General features: G+C 51.5%; 2 protein-coding genes and 1 long non-coding RNA gene across 6 annotated transcripts; 1 reads left to right on the forward strand and 2 right to left on the reverse strand.

The window, feature by feature from the left end:
- The first annotated feature begins 171 nt into the window (after positions 1 to 171).
- On the forward strand, positions 172 to 3,777 carry LOC139045831 (uncharacterized). Its single transcript, XR_011504970.1, has 2 exons — positions 172 to 336; positions 1,476 to 3,777. It is a non-coding gene; the product is annotated as an uncharacterized lncRNA (long non-coding RNA).
- Positions 403 to 8,056, reverse strand: CNPY3 (canopy FGF signaling regulator 3). Of its 4 annotated transcripts, none has more exons than XR_011504968.1 (7): positions 7,702 to 8,004; positions 4,174 to 4,297; positions 3,589 to 3,646; positions 3,389 to 3,485; positions 1,812 to 1,934; positions 1,457 to 1,574; positions 403 to 1,113 (listed from the first exon to the last, which is right to left on the reverse strand). XR_011504968.1 is itself a non-coding variant. In XM_070514932.1 (7 exons), the coding sequence occupies exons 1-7, from the start codon at positions 7,871 to 7,873 to the stop codon at positions 899 to 901; spliced, it is 945 nt and encodes a 314-aa protein (XP_070371033.1). In that variant the 5' UTR covers positions 7,874 to 8,004; the 3' UTR covers positions 403 to 898. The 4 variants fall into 4 exon arrangements, 2 of the variants coding, with proteins under 2 accessions (XP_070371033.1, XP_014692873.3); XR_011504969.1 differs by having other exon boundaries at positions 1,457 to 1,684; XM_070514932.1 differs by having other exon boundaries at positions 3,389 to 3,522; positions 3,588 to 3,646.
- A 2,005-nt stretch (positions 8,057 to 10,061) lies between these two features.
- PTCRA (pre T cell antigen receptor alpha) lies at positions 10,062 to 15,816 on the reverse strand. The gene is made up of 6 exons (XM_070516828.1): positions 15,748 to 15,816; positions 13,775 to 13,906; positions 13,303 to 13,362; positions 12,557 to 12,877; positions 11,387 to 11,431; positions 10,062 to 10,715 (listed from the first exon to the last, which is right to left on the reverse strand). The coding sequence occupies exons 1-6, from the start codon at positions 15,803 to 15,805 to the stop codon at positions 10,306 to 10,308; spliced, it is 1,026 nt and encodes a 341-aa protein (XP_070372929.1). The 5' UTR covers positions 15,806 to 15,816; the 3' UTR covers positions 10,062 to 10,305.
- Positions 15,817 to 19,261: the final 3,445 nt, after the last annotated feature.

Raw genomic sequence — 19,261 nt, forward strand, 5'->3', positions numbered from 1 at the left:
GGTGGGAGCAGGTGAGGTCGCCAGTAAACATTTTACACAACAAATGACAAGGCCTTGAGGGAGAGAGGGGAGGCAGGAGGGAGGGAGGGAATGAGGGCAGCTGGGTGCCCAGGCACAAGCGAGGCCCCTCCCAGCCTGGGGAGCTCAAGGGGACCAAGGCCAGTGAAGGGCAGGGCCAGAGCACTGCGCCGGGCCTCACGCCATGCCCAGACCCACCCCTCATCCCAAAAGTACACAGGCCCTCCCTGCACACGCGGTTCCCCACAGTTGGAAGGTCCAGCCTCAAAAATGGGAGGAGGAGAACCACCTCCGCACCCTCAGCCCAGACACTAGAAGGTAAGCAGCAGGGAAGAGCAACAAGGAGCTCCAGGCCCTTCTGAGGAGCTGAAGGGGACTCAGAAATCGGAACAAAAAAGACCAAAAGGTTTTTACTCTGTGAGCCCTGGGGAGGGCCGGGCAGAGCACAAGGTGTCCACAGGAGGGGGTGAGCAGAGAGGAGGAGTTGGGGCCTGCAATCTTGCTTCCCTGTAGGGGAGGAGTGAGGGGAGGTGAAGGCCAGGTGTGACCTCTGCAGGGCTCCGGAAGGCTCCAGTCCTGGGGTCCAGCTCGACACCTGCCCCTCCTGCGTTCACACCAGCACCCTTGGCAGGCCTGCAATCGCACGGCCTGACTGAAGCCTGGGTCAGGAGAGAAACGCTCAGCAGAGGGAAAAGGCCAGCGCGTGCTGATGGCAGCCCATCTGAGTTCTTCCCAGCTCGTGTCTGTCCCCGTGAGGAAGAGGGCACAGCTGAGGCAGGGAGGCCCCAAGGCCAGGAGAGCTGTCTCTGCCTGCTAGAGCCATGCCCCAGCTCTTCAGCTGCCCGGTCACGGCTCTTGGTACAGGGGCACTGGGTTAGGCTCAGAGCTCATCAGGGGGGCTGTGTGTGAGCGGGGATGCCTTCTGGATGCCCTCATCCTCCTCGGGGCTGGGGTCTCCCTCGAGGTCCCCCAGCTCCTTCCTCTGTTTGCTGCCACTGCCCAAAGCCTTGGTCCTGCTGCTCTTCTTCTTGGACTTCTTCCCTCCCAGGGCGGCTGTGTCCCCCTTCTTGCCAGACCACTGCTCTGCCAGGCAACCTGGGGTGAGGAAGAGAGAGACCCTTAACAGACTGGATTGCTGGGTGAGGAGCACTGATTAGGGGGCCACTGGAAGTGGCGGCTGAGGTCACCATCCCTACCTCCCGCCTCACTGCGGCCCAGGCCCCTCTGGGGCAGCCGAATTGTCGCAGGTTATTCTGCACCTGGTTTCAGTGCCTCTTCCCCCCACCCCGTCCCATCAAGCTCCCTGTGGGCAGAGATGCTATGATGACCCCTATTCCTTATTTCTTTTCCATCCTTTCCCTACCCACCTCCCCTGAGGGGGAGCAAGCAATAAAATCGAGGGCCGACCCACCCTGCCTTCTCCCTGCCTCAGACTCACTGGTGTCCTTGCCCTTCAGCACGTGGTTGGCGCAGAGGAACTGAGTGAGGTCCTCCTCCTGGTGGTTCCTGTACCAGTCCTCGATCACCTCCTCAAACTCTTCCACCAGCACGTCGCACTATTAATCACAACACCTGGCGTTGGCAAAGCCCCCACGCTGACTCGCTCCTGGCGGAGCTCCGCGGAGCCTCACGACCCACAGCAGGGGCTGTGATTCTCCTGAGGAAACTGAAGCCAGAGAGGCGAAGCACTTGACCAACGTCCCCCAACTCTTGGTGGGCTTCCACAGCTGCAGCCCCGATCCCCACCCAGCCCTGTGGGCCACAGCAGCCTCTGAGAGCTACAAGGCCTGTACCTGCTTTTTGAGGTCGGCCACCTCTGCAGAGGTCTCGTTCCACAGCTCGTAGGGGATGTCCATCACCACCTTGACCCCTTTGTGTACGAGGTTGTGCAGCGTCTCAAAGGTCTCTGACATGCCCTGGAAGAAGCGACCAGACATGAGGCGCAGAGACACTGCCCTACCTCCCACCCTCCTCTCCTGGTGGTGCGGGGGGCCCAAGCACCCAGCTCTAAGTCAGGACCCTCGAGGGCTCTTCACACTTGACCTCACCTTCCTCTCCCCTTTTAGGCCTGCTTCCCATAACCCCTACAAACACACAGACACACACCCCCTGTCCTGCCTCTCCACACCTCCTCCTTTCGAAAAGGTCTGCTCTTGCCCTCAGATCCTTTGAACGTACAGTTGTTTTCCAGGAAATAAGTTTGTCTTGGCTCTCTCCCCTCAAGGGGCTAGGCCCACTCCCTGTTTCGGGTTCTTTCTAGGGCTTGTGTCTTTCCTCGGTGGGAGGAGGGCACAGGTGAGGCGGGGAGGACTCTGTTCAGTAAAAAATATTTCTGTCAGCTAACCTAGGTATTCTCCCTAGAGACAACATAGCATCTACTTCCTCTATCTTTTCAGAGATAATGAACACAAATACAAGCAGAGATCCATACAAATATATCCCCCTCCGCCGCTTTCTATGTTAGCAGTAGTATGTTTCATGTACACTGTTCTGCGCCTTGCCTTTTGTACTCACTAGACCTGGGAGATAACTCTAGTTCAGTCTGTAAAGAGTACCACATTCTGCTTTACCGTTGCAGAGCAGTCCACTGAATGGCCAGATCCATTTATTTAACCACCCCCTACTGGCCAATGGTTAGGTTGTTTCCAACTTTTCTGCTACAGAAAATAATGTTAAACACTTTTACATTAAGGCAAACATGGATATATTACCAAGTAGAGGACAAAATTCATACAAATTAGAAAAATAAAACCTAAGACTTCTGCTGCTTGAGACTATCCCTCTAGGGTTTGCAGGGGTTTCTGACTGATCTGCTTTGTTAGAAGGTACTTAGGTGCACCAATGTGGGAGACAACCGTCTTAAAATGTGCCAGGCCCTGAAGATGTAGAGACCAAGAAATATGGGCCTTGTTGTCAGCAGCTCATTCTCCAGGGAGAGAAGAGAAGCATTTATGCACATAGTAGGTGCCTTAAAGGTCACATAGGCAGCCTGAGGGAGGTCCAGGGCCCTGTGGGCCGAGAGGAAAGACAGGGCAATCTGTCTCTAAGCCTGGCCAGTTTGTATCTCCTGAGTTCTTCCTGCACAGTGCTTAGGCCTCCACGGGGACTGCCAGCCTGCAGCATTTCTGTCTCAGGCTGAGGCAGAACCCTGATGGGCAGGCCCAGGCCATTAGGAATGTGCCGACTGCCACGGAAAAGTCAGGCCACTCAGGAGGGGAGGAGTGCAAACAGCAATCAATGAAGCATGGGATGAGGCCAAGGAAGGAAGCTCCCAAGGCACTGATCTTCCAATGACACCCATATCAGCAGACACACTTAGATGCATGCAGGCCTGGCCCCAGCGGGGATGAAGGACAAGCACAAATCCAACCTTGGCAAAGCGGTTGCTGCCGGTCCTCTCCTTGTGCAGGCTGTAGTCCAGGAGCCTCTTGCAAATGGTCTCAGTGACTTCGATTAACCGCAAGTCCCTGCCGAGACAGCAGCACAAGAGGGACTGAGTTCCCCTCCTCGCCCCAGAGGATCAGCGGTCCGTCCCTCCAGCCCTGCTACCCCAGCACCTGCGCATCTCACCAACGGGAGGTCAGAGCTGGAAGGAAGATAGGTCATCTGGTCTGGGGGCTCTGAGATGCTGGAACACAGACCAGAGAGACAAAATTTTAACAGCTCTATGGGAAGGAATTTTTTCATAAAGCTAAAGGATTCGGTATTCAGATATTTTTTATAAAGCAAAATGAATTAAATTTTGATGTTAAAATATCATTTCATTTTGAAAGGATGATCATTGCTGATGGAGGTATTTGTTGGTTTATTTGTAATGTTTATACCTGGCCAAATTAAAAGCTGGTAATCCTATGTTATTTGTATTTTTTAAAATTGCAAATCCAAGAGTCTGGGAGTCACTGATGAGGTCCAAGAGTCTTGCTTTTACAGATGAGGAATCTGAAGCCCAGGGAGTTCAGGGATGTCTGAAGGAGTTAAGGGATTTCTACCCCCACACTATTAGCTGGGGGTAGAAGTAGTGGGCTAACTTAGTTCTCAGTTAGAGCTGCCTCCCTTTGGTGGTTTTGCCTAGCTGGAAGGGAGAAGGGAACTCCAAGCCACTGAAGCTCTAAGGAACAAAGCAGGCCAGGCCAGTGGGTCCCCCCATTCACTCACGACTTGGTGTACTTGACTCCGGAGGCCTTCCGGTCCAGGATGCCATAGCCAGTGTCAATCACCTCCTTGGTCTTGCCAGTCTCCTCGAAGGCTGACTTCAGCTCCACGGCGACATATTTACACACTGGGGGAGGGAGACACAGCACAGCCTACTGAGTACATGTGAGTCTTCGACGGGAGCCAGCTCCCAGCAAAACAGACTCAAGTGGCCACCTCTCCCAGACTGCGTCAACGCTCTGGGCGGGGAAGGAGGTAGCACCAGACCACCAAATGGAGTCCACTGGGTGAAACCTGGCTCCAAGATCCACTGTCCCATGTCCACTCCTAGCCCTCATCCTACTCACGTCATTTCTCTCAGCTCCCAGCAATCATTTTTCTTTTAAAATTTTCAAACATAAAAAAGCTGAAAGAGTACCATGAATAAGTATATACCTTCTGCCCGTATTCAACAGCTGCTAATAATTTACCACAATCTCTCTCCAAGGCACAAAATAATGCGACAATAATCTACCTCAACAATATATACACTGTTTTTGCTAAGCCACTTTGAAAGTTGCAGACATCATGACCTTTCACCCCTAAATATGTCATCATGCATCTTGTGAGAACAAGGACCTTCTCCTACCTAAACACAAAATAATTATGATACTCGGAAAATGAACAATAATTCCAATATCATCTAATACTCGGTCCATATTCAGATTTCCCCAATTGTCCCCAAAACGTCCTTTACGACTGTTTTATTACTTGGTTTCATATGTTGTTCCAACACCAGCTCTCTATTCCTACCAAGTTAATTTGCTCCATTCCCTCCAGAGGCCTTGTTTCTGCTGTTTCTGAACATTTATTTTCTCATTTCCTCTTACACTTCCTCTAACAGTTACTGAGCGACTCCTGTGTGTCAGGTACTGCCTGGGGACACAGAGATGAAAACAAGGTCCCTCCCTTCCAGACACTCAGTCTAATGGAGCAGAAAGAAGTATAAACAAATAATTGCCACTGCATAAGGATGCTACCACTGAAAGCGTGAAGTACCTGAGACCTCGGGAAAGTGCTTAAGGTTCTCTAGGGGCTGTGGGGCTCTTCTGCCCATTCTCCCAATCTCATCTTAAAAGCCTCCTCCCCCAGGAAGCCCTCTGGACTAATCCCACCTGCTCTTGATTTCACTCCTGGACTCTGCAGGATCCAGGCTCTCACTAAAGGCCTTCGGTCACCTCATGTGTCTCTCCAATTAGACTCCAAGGATACCCGAAATGAGTATCATGTACTGGAATTTTCCTGCCTTCTTCTAGGCTGGGACTGTGTATGTATTGGATAGTTGATATATTGCTGAGAGAGACTGTGTTCGTGGGTGAACAGCTTCCAGTGCCTCTGAGTGGAATATGGTCTGCAGGCTAGATGCCATCAGCATCGTTACAACATTCAGTAGAGTTTGGTAGAAAATCAATTTACCACCAAAACAAATACATCCCCTGGAGGCTTGCTTGGTGAAATTCTGTAACATATACATTAATGGATGGCTTGGAGAACTTGGAACACAACAATTCCAAAATATAAGCTGGTGATCTCAGATCTGCAATGAATTGAGGGTGCCTCACCTCCCTGGCTCTCCATCCAAAACCGTCTGGGCTCCCCCCCACCCTTTTGTCCTGTACGCTGTACAAGCTCAGCATTTTTCTGGCTCCTTTGCCCCCTTCTCCCATGCCCTCAATATGTAGTGTTCCAGGCCTGGGGGGTTGGAACCTATCAACCCATCTCATACCCATCAACTACAACCTTGCTTCCCAACTCTTGCAAACCCTACCTCTTCAAGAGCCCCTCTGGGGATCCTACCCAGAACCAGACTTGGAGGAGACTCATGGCACAGATCCCAGACCCTCGTGGGCACCCACCCACTCTTTTTCAGGGCAGGTTCTCCTTCCTCTGTGCCAAGGTCTGTACCACTCAGGCTACTGAGCCAGGAGGCAGGCTTTGCGAGCCCGACATGGTCAGCATTTAATAACAAAGGTATAACAAGGATAAAGTGAATACATTAGTAAGAGGACCCTAGCGGTTTGAGTTTGCCAAGCCATCCTGTGACTGAAAATCCCTTTTAAATTAATCTTTATCAATAACCTACAAAATGAGGTAGGACGAGACTGATCTCTAAGATCCTTACTAGTTCTATGCTTCTATGAGTGGATGCCTCCTAAGGAAAAGAAATGTGAGCTTCTTAGGTTATGAGAATAATAAGAGGAACATCAGGGGCTCTTTGGTACCAGAATGAAATAGAAAACGAAGAGAAGAGGAAGTGAAACCCCCAAAGGATATGGGTAAGGACCAGTGGAGGGGAGAAAGGAAAGCACCATAACCCGACTGTCTACTTGAGGAGTACAGGTAAAGGTGCAGGCTGGAACCCACGCTGGGAGCCCAAGCAGTCGGTCGCTCATCTCTAAAGCATCTCACCTTTAATCTCTTACAGGGAAGGATTATGTGTCCTAAACCTCCCCACCCCCACTTTCCAGCGCTCAGGGAACATCTGGCCTGCTGAGAGCTTTGAATTGGGATGAAATATATTTATCGCCAACTTTCTGGGGGCCCTGGGGCTAGGAAGGTGGGAAGGAAGGAGTGGCTGTAAAGGGCTAAGGAGAAACCGAGGAATGGAGGGGAGGAAGGAGAGGCAGACCCTTCACAGTCCCGGATCACTGGTTTGTCTGCTGACACTCCCCTCAAAGTTCCACACCTCCACTCCTACATCTTTGGGATTTGCTCTTTCTCCATATTCCTAAAATCTCCCTCCCTCAGGCTCTATCCTTCTCCCACAGTGGCCCCTTAGACCTCAGACCCTCGTCCTTCCTCTACACACACCCACAGGCCCCTGTTTATGCATATTTACTCGAAAAACATCTACTGGGCACCTACCAGGCCCTGCGTGAATAAATATTTGAGATAAGGTCCCTGCCCTCAGGAGCCCACAGCTAGCGCGGGAGACAGCCACTTACACAAACGAGGTTGCAGTGAGGGCACAAAGGGGAGAGTCTCAGGGTCTCCTTCCCCCAAGACCAGTCACACGGATCGTTTCAGTTCCTCAAACGTTTCCTTCGCTTCTCAGCTTGCAGGCCGCTGCCTCTGTGGTTTCCTGAGCGGGACCCTCTCTTTTCTCTTCTCTTCACCCGGCTAACTCCTAACCACCCTCTGGGCTTCTTGTACGAAGCCTTTCCGGACTTCCCTCTACACACAGCCTTTCTCCCATCTCTAAGATAGATGAGGTGCTCCTCACCGGGTCCCCAAAGCCCTGTACTTCCTCTATCACGGCATCTACTATCCTGGATAACTGCTTCTTTTTAACGATTTGTAAGCTCCAGATGCACCGAGACCTGCTCTCTCGCCCGCTCCTGGGTCCCCAGCGTCCGGCACGGTGCCAGGCACACAGTAGTTTCAATGAACGAAGAGACTCTCGCTCAGAAGCCCAGGACCTTCCATCCCCCTGACCCTTCTCCGCAAGCCCCGCCCGCCGGCAGATACTCCCCGAGGGCCCCGCCCCCTCACCTTCGCATTTGCTGGGCAGTCGAACCCAGTCGGTCTCCTCGGCCTGGGCCTGCCTCGGGCCCAGGTCCGGCGCGGGCAGCAGCAGCAGCAGCAGCAGCAGCAGCAGGGGGAGAAGCAGGACACAGCGGGGCCCAGGCCCGGGCCGGGGAGCGGGCTCAGCCAACGGCTCCATGGCCCAGCCGGACCCAACCCGAGCGGACCAGGCTGCGCTCCCTCCCGCGGCGCTCGCTGGGCAGCTTCCCGGAGCCGCTTCCGGGACTGCACACGTGCCTCGGCGTAACCGGGGCAACCGCGAGCCCCTCGCGCGCTCGCTCCGCGGCCCGCCCCCGGAGCCGACGGGGGCCCGCGGACGGCGCAGCCAATGGGCTTTTCGGGGCTTGTCCTTTAGCGAATGGGAGGCCGAGCTTTTTTCGGCCTCAGCCAATGAGAGGGCGGATGGTGTCCTCAGCGACCTATGGCAACATCTTTTCCCACCCCCTAACGGTGGCTCTGGGCGGGGCTGGAGGACCAGGACAAGAGGGAGGGAAGCAGCTGACAGGGCCTGAGTGGGACGTGGTCCTGCACGCTGGTCCTGGAAGATGTGCGAGAGGCCGTCTTCACTGTCTTCTCCGCCTCCTTGCACGTCGTTTCCCTCCTGGAGTCATAATGCATCAAGCTCTTACTGAGCACCTGTTTTTTAATTTTATTATTATTACTTTTTTGGTTATTGTTATTGTTCTAACTACCAGTCACTCTAATAGGCACTGTGGGTGAGACCAGGACGACTCAAACAGTCCCCAGCCTTCAAACTTAGTGCCAGTAACCCTAGATTTTTCCCAGTGAGAACTAGAACAAACCACTTCCTCTCTGAGCCTCAGTGTCTGTCTGTATGATCACTTTGTGATCCTCCCAGCTGCTATTCGAGGTTTGCCTGTTGCTGGGAAGCTCAAATAGGTTAATGGAATAAAGCTTATGGAGCAGATTGTAAAAAGTTCACGCATTAATTTTCTTTTTACGTGTGTATTTTCTGTATGTGTGTAACCTCAGCCCTTTTTACTGCCCTATTATTTATTTCTGTGGATTCTGAGCTCCCAGAAGGCAGAGACTTGATTGACGTAGGCCCACAAGCCGTCCTGGGAAATAACATTAAGCCAGCCACAGGAGAGATTCAGAGTCTGGCGCAGGGCAGGATTGGCGCAAGATGGGGAGGGGTGTTGAAGCTAAGGGAAGCCCTCTTGCAGAATGAGAAGACATTTACTGAGGTAAGAAGTAGTTTGGCGGGAGCCCTGGGCTTAGCATCTCAGCTGAGAGCTGGGAAGGGACAGTGGCTGGAGAAAGTCTGAGGAGATAGCTGGACATGCCCCCACCCCACCCCAGCCTACCTCCTCCCTCAGTCTGGTGTTGGGGAAGGAGCAGGCCCTATGGGACGGTGGACAGATTCACCCCCAGAAGTTGTGGGACACCCTCCCCTGACAAAGAATCCAAAAAAGGGGTAGGCGAATCTTCTTACAGGCTGGTGAGAGGCGAGCAGGGGAGGAGACAGTGAGAGTTGCCATGGAACAGCAGCTGAGAGGGCACAGAGGCTCAAGGAAGCTGGAGGTGTCATTGACACCACGTGTGTGGGGGGTGTTAAAGCATAGTTCCCCACTGACGCCTTGAGAGAAGGAAGACTAAAGGAGCACCATTGATCCGGCAGACTGTCCTATGCTGCCCAGGGGACATCTAGATTCACATGAAAACGCCCAGACGTTGGGGTGACTACTAGCGAGGAATCCCTGGGAAAGGTTGGATTTCTGGCCCGTGCTGGAGAACAGGGGACACACAGTGTACCCTCCAATGTGGGAGCCTCATATTCTATCGCTGCAAGAACTCTCTTTAGGAAACAAAACAAAACAAAAACCTCCTTAGTGCCTGGCTCAGAGGTGATGCTCAATGAATATTTTTCAAATGAATAATGACCCTTAATGGATTAATAATGTGCAAGTTTGAAATTACCATCTATGGTCTTGGCACTGGACACGATCCCGTGACCCTGGGATCCTGGCCCTGTTCACTTCTGCTGAGTCTGTACAAGACTTCACAGAGGCCTAGCACCTCGCCTTCCTGGGTCTCTGGGCTCCTCGCCCTGACCTCTCACAGAGGTTGGGCCACATGAGGAGACAGAGAGGGGGCCTTGCCCCATGCCTGGCTGTGGGGAAAGGAGACAGAGGTGGGACAGGGTCCTCCCCAACCCCAACCCCACTCTGCAATTCCCAGGGTCTCACCCTCAGGAAGCCCTCTTCCTCAAGGGAGTCTTCCCAGATTTCTGCCTCCTTTAATTCTGCCAAATTCCCTCCTCCCAGGGCAGATTTGAATCAAAATATTGTTCATTTGTTTGTGTCATTTACGCTCTGCTTTAATTGTTCTCGGTTATCTGCACCCTAAACGTCCCAGTGCCTGAGTCCATCAGCACCCTCAAGGATCTCCCAGTCTGACGGGAGAGACACAGCCTTTTCCCTCAGAAAGCCTTGGTCTGAGGGGGGAGACAGAGCCCAGCCCCCAGGACGCTCCTGTCCGCAGGAGGAGGCAGGTCACATACAAATGCTCCAAGGCTCGAGGCAGGAATACTGAGGGGGGTCCTGAGCCTCAGGCCCAAGCTCGGTTGGCAGAGACCATCCCCTCCTCCCAGACTGGGCTCCTGGGATCCGGACGCGGACGGAGGGTGGGAACTTCCCGGCCGGCCCTGGGCTGCAGCGCCGGCGGGGTGGACGGGGTGAGCGCTCGGCCTGTGGTCCCCCCATCACGGCGGCGAAGCCAGTGGGCGGGGGCTGAGGGCTCTCCTACGGGCAGAGGCTGCGGAAGGAAAGGACGGTCCGCCCTCGGGGCCGCGGGGGGCTCGTGGGTCGCGGGGTCTCGCGGGCCAGGCGCCCGGGCCGGGTACCCCCGCGCGGCGGGCAGGGCGCGGAGGCGGCTGCAGGTCAGGAGCAAGTCAAACAGCAGCAGCTTGAAGAGCAGCAGCCGCAGCGCCCCCAGCCGCAGCGTCTGGCCCCGTGTCCCTGCGGGAGAGGGAAGGAGCGGGTTAGGGGCCTGGAGGCTGGCCCTGAGCCCACCCCCCCCCCCCCCCCCCCCCCCCCCCCCGACAGGAGACTGTTCTCTAGGGCAGAAGGGCCTTGCCCTCTGCCCTTGCCATCCCTCCTCCCTTTTACCGCCCCCCCCAAATCCAAGGAAAGTCCTACCTGGTGTCTAACCTCAGCTCTTACTGGTCATAATAACAAATACCTTCCTAGCCTTCATTTTATTTGATTCCCCAACAACCAGGGAGATGTAGGCCAGGCAGGAATTAACATCTGATGCAGAGGAGAATAACCAGCTCAAAATTCTCTATTTGGTCAGGAAGGAGAACCTGACTCATGACTCTGTCCAGCAGGTGGTGGGACTTGGGACAGTTTCCCAAGGCTCCCAAGAGACTCCCAAGGCTCTAACACTGAGACCATCCATCTGGGCTGCGCAAGGAGAGCTCCAAGGACCCTCTGTTAGCTCTCACCTGCGCTTCTCAGCTGTGTGCAAGAATTAGGCTGGGGTCGGAGGATCTATTCCGGTCTCACCCACGGGAAGACAGGGGTCCAGGCTAGCCAGTGCCCCAACCCCGCAAGGAACCCACCAACACTGGGTGGGACCCACAGGCTACAGCCCAACATGGTCTAAGGTCCTGGTCCCCAGTACTCACCCCTGAGAGGCTCCCGGAGGCAGATCCTGGCTGAGGAAGCCTCTCCTGCCAGCCAAGGAGAAGGGAGTGAGTCCTTTGGGATGAGCCGTGCCCTCCCCCCGGATGCTATGCCCTGGCCCTGGCACAGGGCAGCTCTTCATGGCATGTGGCTAAATGGACAAATGAACCAGCAGCAGAACCTGAGCCATTTGCTAAATGTCCTCGGAGGGGCCCAGCTCTCCCTCCCTCCTCGCTGGCCCCCCTTCTGTGCCCCGGGGAGGCTGAGGTGCCTTGGCACTTTTAGACAGGGAATCAGTTTTCTTAGCAGCCTTCTTTGGAAGCCAGGGCATTTATTCAATAAATAGTCTCATTGCGAAGATGACAAAATTAACATAATCCGAAAAGAGGAAGAAAATCATCTGGTCAGTAATAATAGCTGGATTTGGACATGTTACTCAACCTCTCTGTGCCCATAAAATGAGGAAAATAATATGACCTACTTCATAAATGTAAAGTGTTTACAACAGTGCCTGGCATTAAGTAAGTGATAGCAATTTATTATTTAATTATATTTGGCTCTAATAGGTAGGGTGTCATAAATAGGGTGATATATATAGATATAGATATTAACACTAGGTATAGGGCCAGCCTGGTGGCGCAGTGGGTTAAGTTCGCATGTTCCACTTTGGTGGCCCAGGGTTCGCAGGTCCGGATCCTGGGTGCGGACCCACACACTGTTTGTCAAGCTGTGCTGTGGCAGGTGTCCCACATAAAATAGAGGAAGATGGGCACGGATGTTAGCTCATGGCCAGTTTTCCTCAGCAACAAAAAAACAAAAACAAAAACAAAACATTAGGTATATAAAGAGAGATATTAACCCTCAGTGATAGGGTTAATATATATACCTCAGTATGTATGTATATCTCAACCCCAGGAGGGAGGAGTCATTATTACCTCTTGGAAGTCAAACATCAGCCTGGATTTGAATGAGATATTACAGTTGCAAATCCCAGGACTCAGGGCCCTTAGGCCACCCTGCTCTGAGCCCAGGAATCACTTCACCTAGATGTCAGCACTTGGACACCCTTCATGCCCCCAGGCCTGGAGCCTGCCCTCCCTCCCACCATATCCTCGTTCCAGGGTGTGTTCCAGGGCAGGGAGCATCCACAGGGGCCCAGGCTCGGTCCCCACCTGAGAGCTGTAGGGGCTGTGTGCTCCGGCTGTGGTCCCCAGCCCCAGGCCCAGTGTGGCAGACCAAGGTCTCCCAGGCTGCCAGTTCCTCAGAGGGCAGGGAGAGCTGGGCCAAGCTGGTCCAGGTGCCATCTTCTGCTAGGGAAGGGCCGTAGGTGAAGGCGTCCAGTGCGCTGCCATTGCCAGCTGAGAACCAGATGGAGCTCTCAAGGCCAGGGGGTGCAGCATCGAGGACCAGGCAGACCACCAGTGTCTGCTGCTTCCCATCTACCAGCAGCGTGATTGGTGGGGCCAGGGAGGGGAAGGGGGTGCCACGCACACCTGCAAGAAAGCACACACTTGTTGGGGGCTGCATCTGTCTGTGCCCTCCCAGGCCAGCATCTCATTGCAGACTTCTATCCTTGCGTCTGAGTTTCTATCCTTCCATCTATCCTTCTACTATCCATCTATTTATCCTTCTACCCACTCATCCATCCCTCTCTCCTTGCATTTACCCATCTAACCACTCTTCCTTCCCTCCATCTTTTCATTCATCCTTCTATCGCCATCTTTCCTACATCTATTCTCTCTACCTTCCATCTGTATGTCCATCCATCCATCCATCCTCCCATACACCTATCTATCATATCTGAACCTTTCTGTGCCAGGCACTGAGGAAACAACATTAATTAAGATATTGTCCCTGCCTTTAAGGAACTCAGTCCCATGGGAAAGATAGCAGATGCATAAACAAATACTTATAATACCTTGTCGTGCCAGCCTCAGGAGAGTGGTTACATCTGGGGAGGAAGGGAAGGAAATAGGATCTGGAATGAAATCAAAAAGGGCTTCAAATTTATCTGTACATTTTTGTTCCTTTAAAAAGTATATCTGATTCAAATATGGAATAATTTTAACCATTTGTTAATCTGAGTTGAGTATGCCTGTGTTGTATTATTCTTGAGTCTTTTCTATAAGTCTGCAGTATTTTTAATAGCTTTGTTTAGATGTAATTTACATGCCATATAATTCACCCATTTAAAGTGTATGTCTGTATTATTTCATAATTTAAAAAAAGAAAAATAAGTCATCTCTGTCCTATATTTTCCAGAATAGTCCTGATTTTACACAAACTTATTCTTTTCAGTAAAGATGACTCATTTAATACATAACAAAATGTTATTTTTGAAAGGTTGGGTATCTTGTCATATCAATAAAATCTCAAAGGTTAAAACCTACAAACCGGGCTGGCCCAGTGGCCAGCGGTTAAGTTTGCACGTTCCGCTTCGGCAGCCCAGGGTTCGCTGGTTCGGATCCCGGGTTCAGACTTGGCACCGCTTGGCATGCCATGCTTTGGCAGGCGTCCCACATCTAAAGTAGAGGAAGATGGGTACAGATGTTAGCTCAGGGCCAGTCTTCCTCAGTAAAAAAGAGGAGGATTGGCAGCAGAGGTTAGCTCAGGGCTAATCTTCCTCAAAAAACAAATACGAAAAACCAAACAAAAACACAAAAAACAAACAAACCTACAAACAAATTCACACCATGAGTTAAGCACAGCCAGGCTAAGGAAATGCCCCAGGGTGTGGGAAGGGTGCCAGAGAATCTCATGGGGAAATAGGACAGGAGGCTGCTCAGGAAGGAGTTCTTGAAGGTCAAATAATTGACCAGAAGCACATGGATGGTAACTCAGGATTTGAATTCGGGTCTCTGTGACCCCAAATCCCACAGACCACCCCACCCTTGGAAGGATAACTAAGATTTTGCTATGTGACACAGTGGCCCAAGCCTGGGACAGGCCTCAGACAGAGTTGGGTTGATTACTGACTCCTCCATTTATTTATTTATTTAAATTTTTAAAATTTTATTATTTTTACTTATTTATTTATTTATTTATTTTGAGGAAGATTGGCCCTGAGCTAACATCTGCTGCCAATCCTCCTCTTTTTGCTGAGGGAGACTGGGCCTGAGCTAACATCCATGCCCATCTTCCTCTACTTTATGTGTGGGATGCCATGGCTTGCCAAGCGGTGCCACGTCCGCCCCCAGGGTCCCAACTGGGGAACCCCAGGCCACTGAAGCGGAACATGCGCACTTAACCGCTGCGCCACCAGGCCAGCCCCCTAACTCCTCCATTGAATTTACTGAGTCTCAATTGTCCCATCAATACAACGAGGTTAATAATACCAGCCCAATAGAATTTTGTTGTAAAGATCATGAATGTAAAATGCCTTAGCAGATAGTTATTAGTATTATTATCGATACTAATATTAATAAGGTATCACAAACAAAGGGAGTAGGGAAGGCTGGGAGTTAACTCCAGGACCCTCAACCTCCTGAGCCTTTTCAGTCGTACAGATAGAGACACTCTCCAAGTCGAGCTCAGCCTCCACCTCCTCCAGGAAGCCTCTCAGTATTGCTCCTTCTCACCCTGGCTGCTTCCTTCCCAGAGCTCGGGCCTCCTGCCATGGGCTCTCCCTGCTCCACACGGGTATGGTTTGTCTCCCTAGCGAGGGAGAGCCTGTGTCATACTGGGGCTAGCTTCAGATCAAGAAAACACCCTGACTCAAAGGTCAAGGACCTTTCCCCCTGACACAGGCAAACACGCACCTGCTTCTAACTGAAGCTGGAATTCTCAAAATTTGAGTCATTTGGCTCCAACCTTGTTCTGTGGAGGACTCGGGGTAAATACCCCGGGGAAGTCACCGAGGCCTTGGGACATCTCCTGAGAGCCCACTGATAAGGGGGATCTGGGAGTGAACCTGAGACACTCTGAGCCCTGTTGGAATAAGGCACCCTGAGGTCAGGAGGCCAGGCCAGGAAGGACAGGAGAGGGCCTCACAATGCTCATGTCCCATCACCCATATCGCATAACACAGCCCGGCTACACCCTCCCTCCAAGCTTCCCCCCCACCCCAGCAGTGGACGCCCATCCAGCTTGCTCTTGTTTCCCTATACCTCCAAGAGGTGACCGCCCTCCACCACCGCTGTGGACTCCAGGGGAGCAGGATCTGGGGCCTGGAGCGAGGTAGCTGGGAGGTGGAGTACACTAGGGAAGGCAGTGATGGGCTTCTGTGGAGACCGTCCCCGCAGGCCCCCGTGGCTCTGTCCTGCTTCCCTGCATCCCACCCACCCCCAGGGAGGCTCAGAGCCACGCAGTGGGCTTGAGTAGACTAACGGACGGGCACAGAGAGGCATGCCGGGAGGGGGCTCACCGGTGGGCAGGGCTGGACACCCGAGGGCCAGGAGAAGCAGCAGCCAAGTCCGGGCCATGGCGCACCTGAGAGGAGGCAGGACCCAGCTGCAGACCTGAGGCGTGGGCTGGGGGAGGAGGTGCCCACAAGACCGCCTCCCAGGCCGCAGGCCCAGCTGCACCTCAGCTGCTCCACCACGGAGCCGTTTACCCGGGTGAGCCCCTCCCACCCCCAACCTGACCCCTAAACCCAATCCTCTCTCATGGTACCAGGGGGGCTCAGGGTGCCACTCCCACACCAGGAGGTGGATGCCAAACTCCCTCCCGTCTGAAGAGCCCTTCACGGTCCGCAAAGGCTTTTCCCAGTCACTGGCCCTGCTAGAGGGCAACTGTCCTCTCCGGGAAACAGAGCACCAGGCTGAATGGCAGGGGCTTAACCTGCGCACTCCACTCCGTCCACCCAACCACTGCAGTTCCATCCCACGGGGGAAGAAACTGAGGCTCAGAGAGATCAAGTGACCTGCCCGAGGCCACACGACAGGAAAGTGGCAGAGCCAGGGCTTGATCTGTTCCCTATGGCTTGCCTTACTACAGCCCAAAAGATGCCCAATAACTTACTTCCATGTTGTTAGAACCCCCGCCCCCGACACACATTTTGATAGAATTTACTTTTTCAGAGCAGTTTCAAGTTTGCAGCAAAATTGGGGGGAAGGTACAGAGATTTCCCATATATTCCTTATCCCCTCACATCAAACCTTTTTTTTTTTTAAAGATTTTATTTTTTCCTTTTTCTCCCCAAAGCCCCCCGGTACATAGTTGTATATTCTTCGTTGTGGGTCCTTCTAGTTGTGGCATGTGGGACGCTGCCTCAGCGTGGTTTGATGAGCAGTGCCATGTCCTCACCCAGGATTTGAACCAAAAAAACACTGGGCCGCCTGCAGCGGAGCGCGCAAACTTAACCACTCGGCCACAGGGCCAGCCCCTAAACCTGTCTTTAAAAATAAATATTTTAGGGCCGGCCCCATGGCCGAGTGGTTAAGTTTGCACGCTGTGCTTGGGCGGCGCGGGGTTTCGCAGGTTTGAATCCTGGTCGCAGACGTGGCACCGCTCATCAGGCTACGCTGAGGCGGCATCCCACATCCCACAACTAGAAGGACCCACAACTAAAAATATATACAACTATGGGATTTGGGGAGGAAAAGCAGGAAAAAAAAAAAAGAAGATTGACAACAGTTGTTAGCTCAGGTGCCAATCTTTAAAAAATAAATAAATAAAAATAAATATTTTATAAATGCCATTTTCAGTGACTCCATTAAATTTTAGCTAGAGCAGTCATTTTGACTCTGGAACTTCACACCGAGGCATATACCCCAATGAAATAATAAGAGATTCAGTCATTATAAGACAAAGATTTATGCACAAAAATGTTCTTGGAAGTATTATATTTTAAAAAGAAAGAGAAATTGAGCCAACAACCTAATTGTTCAATGCTAGGGGGAGGGTTGAATGAATTAATGTTTGGTGTATTTTTATTAGTGACTATTACGCAGCAGCTTTTAAAATCCTGTTTTCAAAGAATGTTTAATCACCTGGGATGTAAAAAAAGAGTTTGAAGTGTGGACTGTGAAGTCAGAACACCTGGCTTTCAATCCTGACTACATCACTCAGGAGTCGTGTGACTCCCACCAACTTCTTCCCTAAGCCTCAATGTCCTCGTCTGTACAGAGGGGATGGTCATAGTTCAAAGGTGTCCTGTGAGAGTTAAACGAGATAATCCATGAAGAGGCCTTAGCACAGTTCCGTAGGAAGAAGTCAATAAATGTTCTCTTTCTCGGCATGCGTGTGTACACATAGTCACAGACAACTCAAAGTCGCATGTTTGTAAACTAAACAGGATGCCAGTGTAAGCAGAGAAGATAGACCCAATTTTGTATACGAAATAAGTAACTATCCCCAGAAGAAAGCAGACCAAACGCTAGCAACGGTTATCTCGGCATGTTAGCATTTTGGATAGTTTTTATTTTCATCTTTATAATTGTTTATTTCTCAAATTTTCTACAATGAACCTGTATTATTTTAAAAATTAGAAAAACAAACATTATTAAAAAGTAAAACTATAGATGTACTATAGTTTATTTAGCCATTCTTTTATTGTTAGACATTTGGGTTTTCCAGTTTAGGGCAACGGATATCTTTGTTTATAAAGTATTTTCCAAATTCATACTTATGTCCTTAAAATTATTAAGACCTCTGTGACTTTTTAGGTTTTTTTCTTAAAGATTTTACTTTTCCTTTTTCTCCCCAAAGCCCTCTGGTACCTGGTTGTATATTTTAGTTGTGGGTCCTTCTAGTTGTGGCGTGTGGGACGCCGCCTCAAAATGGCCTGATGAGCGGTGCCATGTCAGCGCCCAGGATCCCGAACCAGCAAAACCCTGGGCAGCTGAAGCAGAGCGTGTGACCTTAACCAGTTGGCCACGGGGCTGGCCGCCTCTGTGACGTTTTTGCTTTTTGTTTTCTGTTTAACTTAAAAAAAAAAAACTGAGGGGCCTGCCCGGTGGCGCAGCAGTTAAGTGCACATGTTCCACTTGGGTGGCCCGGGGTTCGTCAGTTCGGATCCTGGGTGCGGACATGGCACTGCTTGGCAAGCCATGCTGTGGTAGGCGTCCCACATATAAAGTAGAGGAAGATGGGTATGGATGTTAGCTCAGGGCCAGTCTTCCTTAGCAAAAAGAGGAGGATTGGTGGCAGATGTTAGCTCAGGGCTAATCTTCCTCAAAAAAACCCAAAAAACAAAAAACAAAACTGAATTGTGGTAAAATACACAAAACATAAAATTTACCATCTTAACCACTTTTAAGTGCACAATTCAATGGTATTAAGTACATTCACATTGTTGTACAACCATCACCATCATCCATCTCTACAATCCTTTTCATTTTGCAAAACTGAAACCCTGTACCCACTAAACACTAATGCTCCCTTCCCTCTCCCCTCAGACCCTGGCAACCACCATTCTATTTTCTGTTTCTATGAATTTGACTGCCTCATTAAAGTGGAATTATACAGTATTTGTCTTTTTGTGCCTAGCTTATTCCACTTAGCATGATGTCCTCAAGGTTCATCACCCATGTTGTAGCATGTGTCAGAATTCCCTTCCTTTTTAAAGGCTGAATAATATCCCTTAATATGTATATACCATATTTTTCTTCTTATGCATTCATCTCTCAATGGACATCTCTCAATGGCTGCTTCCGCGTTTCAGCTATTGTGAATATGCTGTTATGAAATTGGGTTTACAAATACCTCTTCAGGACCCTCCTTCCCAGGGGCTGGCCCCAAGGCCTGGCGGCCGAGCTTGGCACACTCCTCTTCAGGACCCTCCTTCGCGGGGCTGGCCCCAAGGCCTGGCGGCCAAGCTTGGCACACTCCTCTTCAGGACCCTCCTTCGCGGGGCTGGCCCCAAGGCCTGGCGGCCGAGCTTGGCACACTCCTCTTCAGGACCCTCCTTCGCGGGGCTGGCCCCAAGGCCTGGCGGC

Source organism: Equus asinus, chromosome 8 (genome assembly GCF_041296235.1).
Source record: "Equus asinus isolate D_3611 breed Donkey chromosome 8, EquAss-T2T_v2, whole genome shotgun sequence".
NCBI lineage: Eukaryota > Metazoa > Chordata > Mammalia > Perissodactyla > Equidae > Equus > Equus asinus.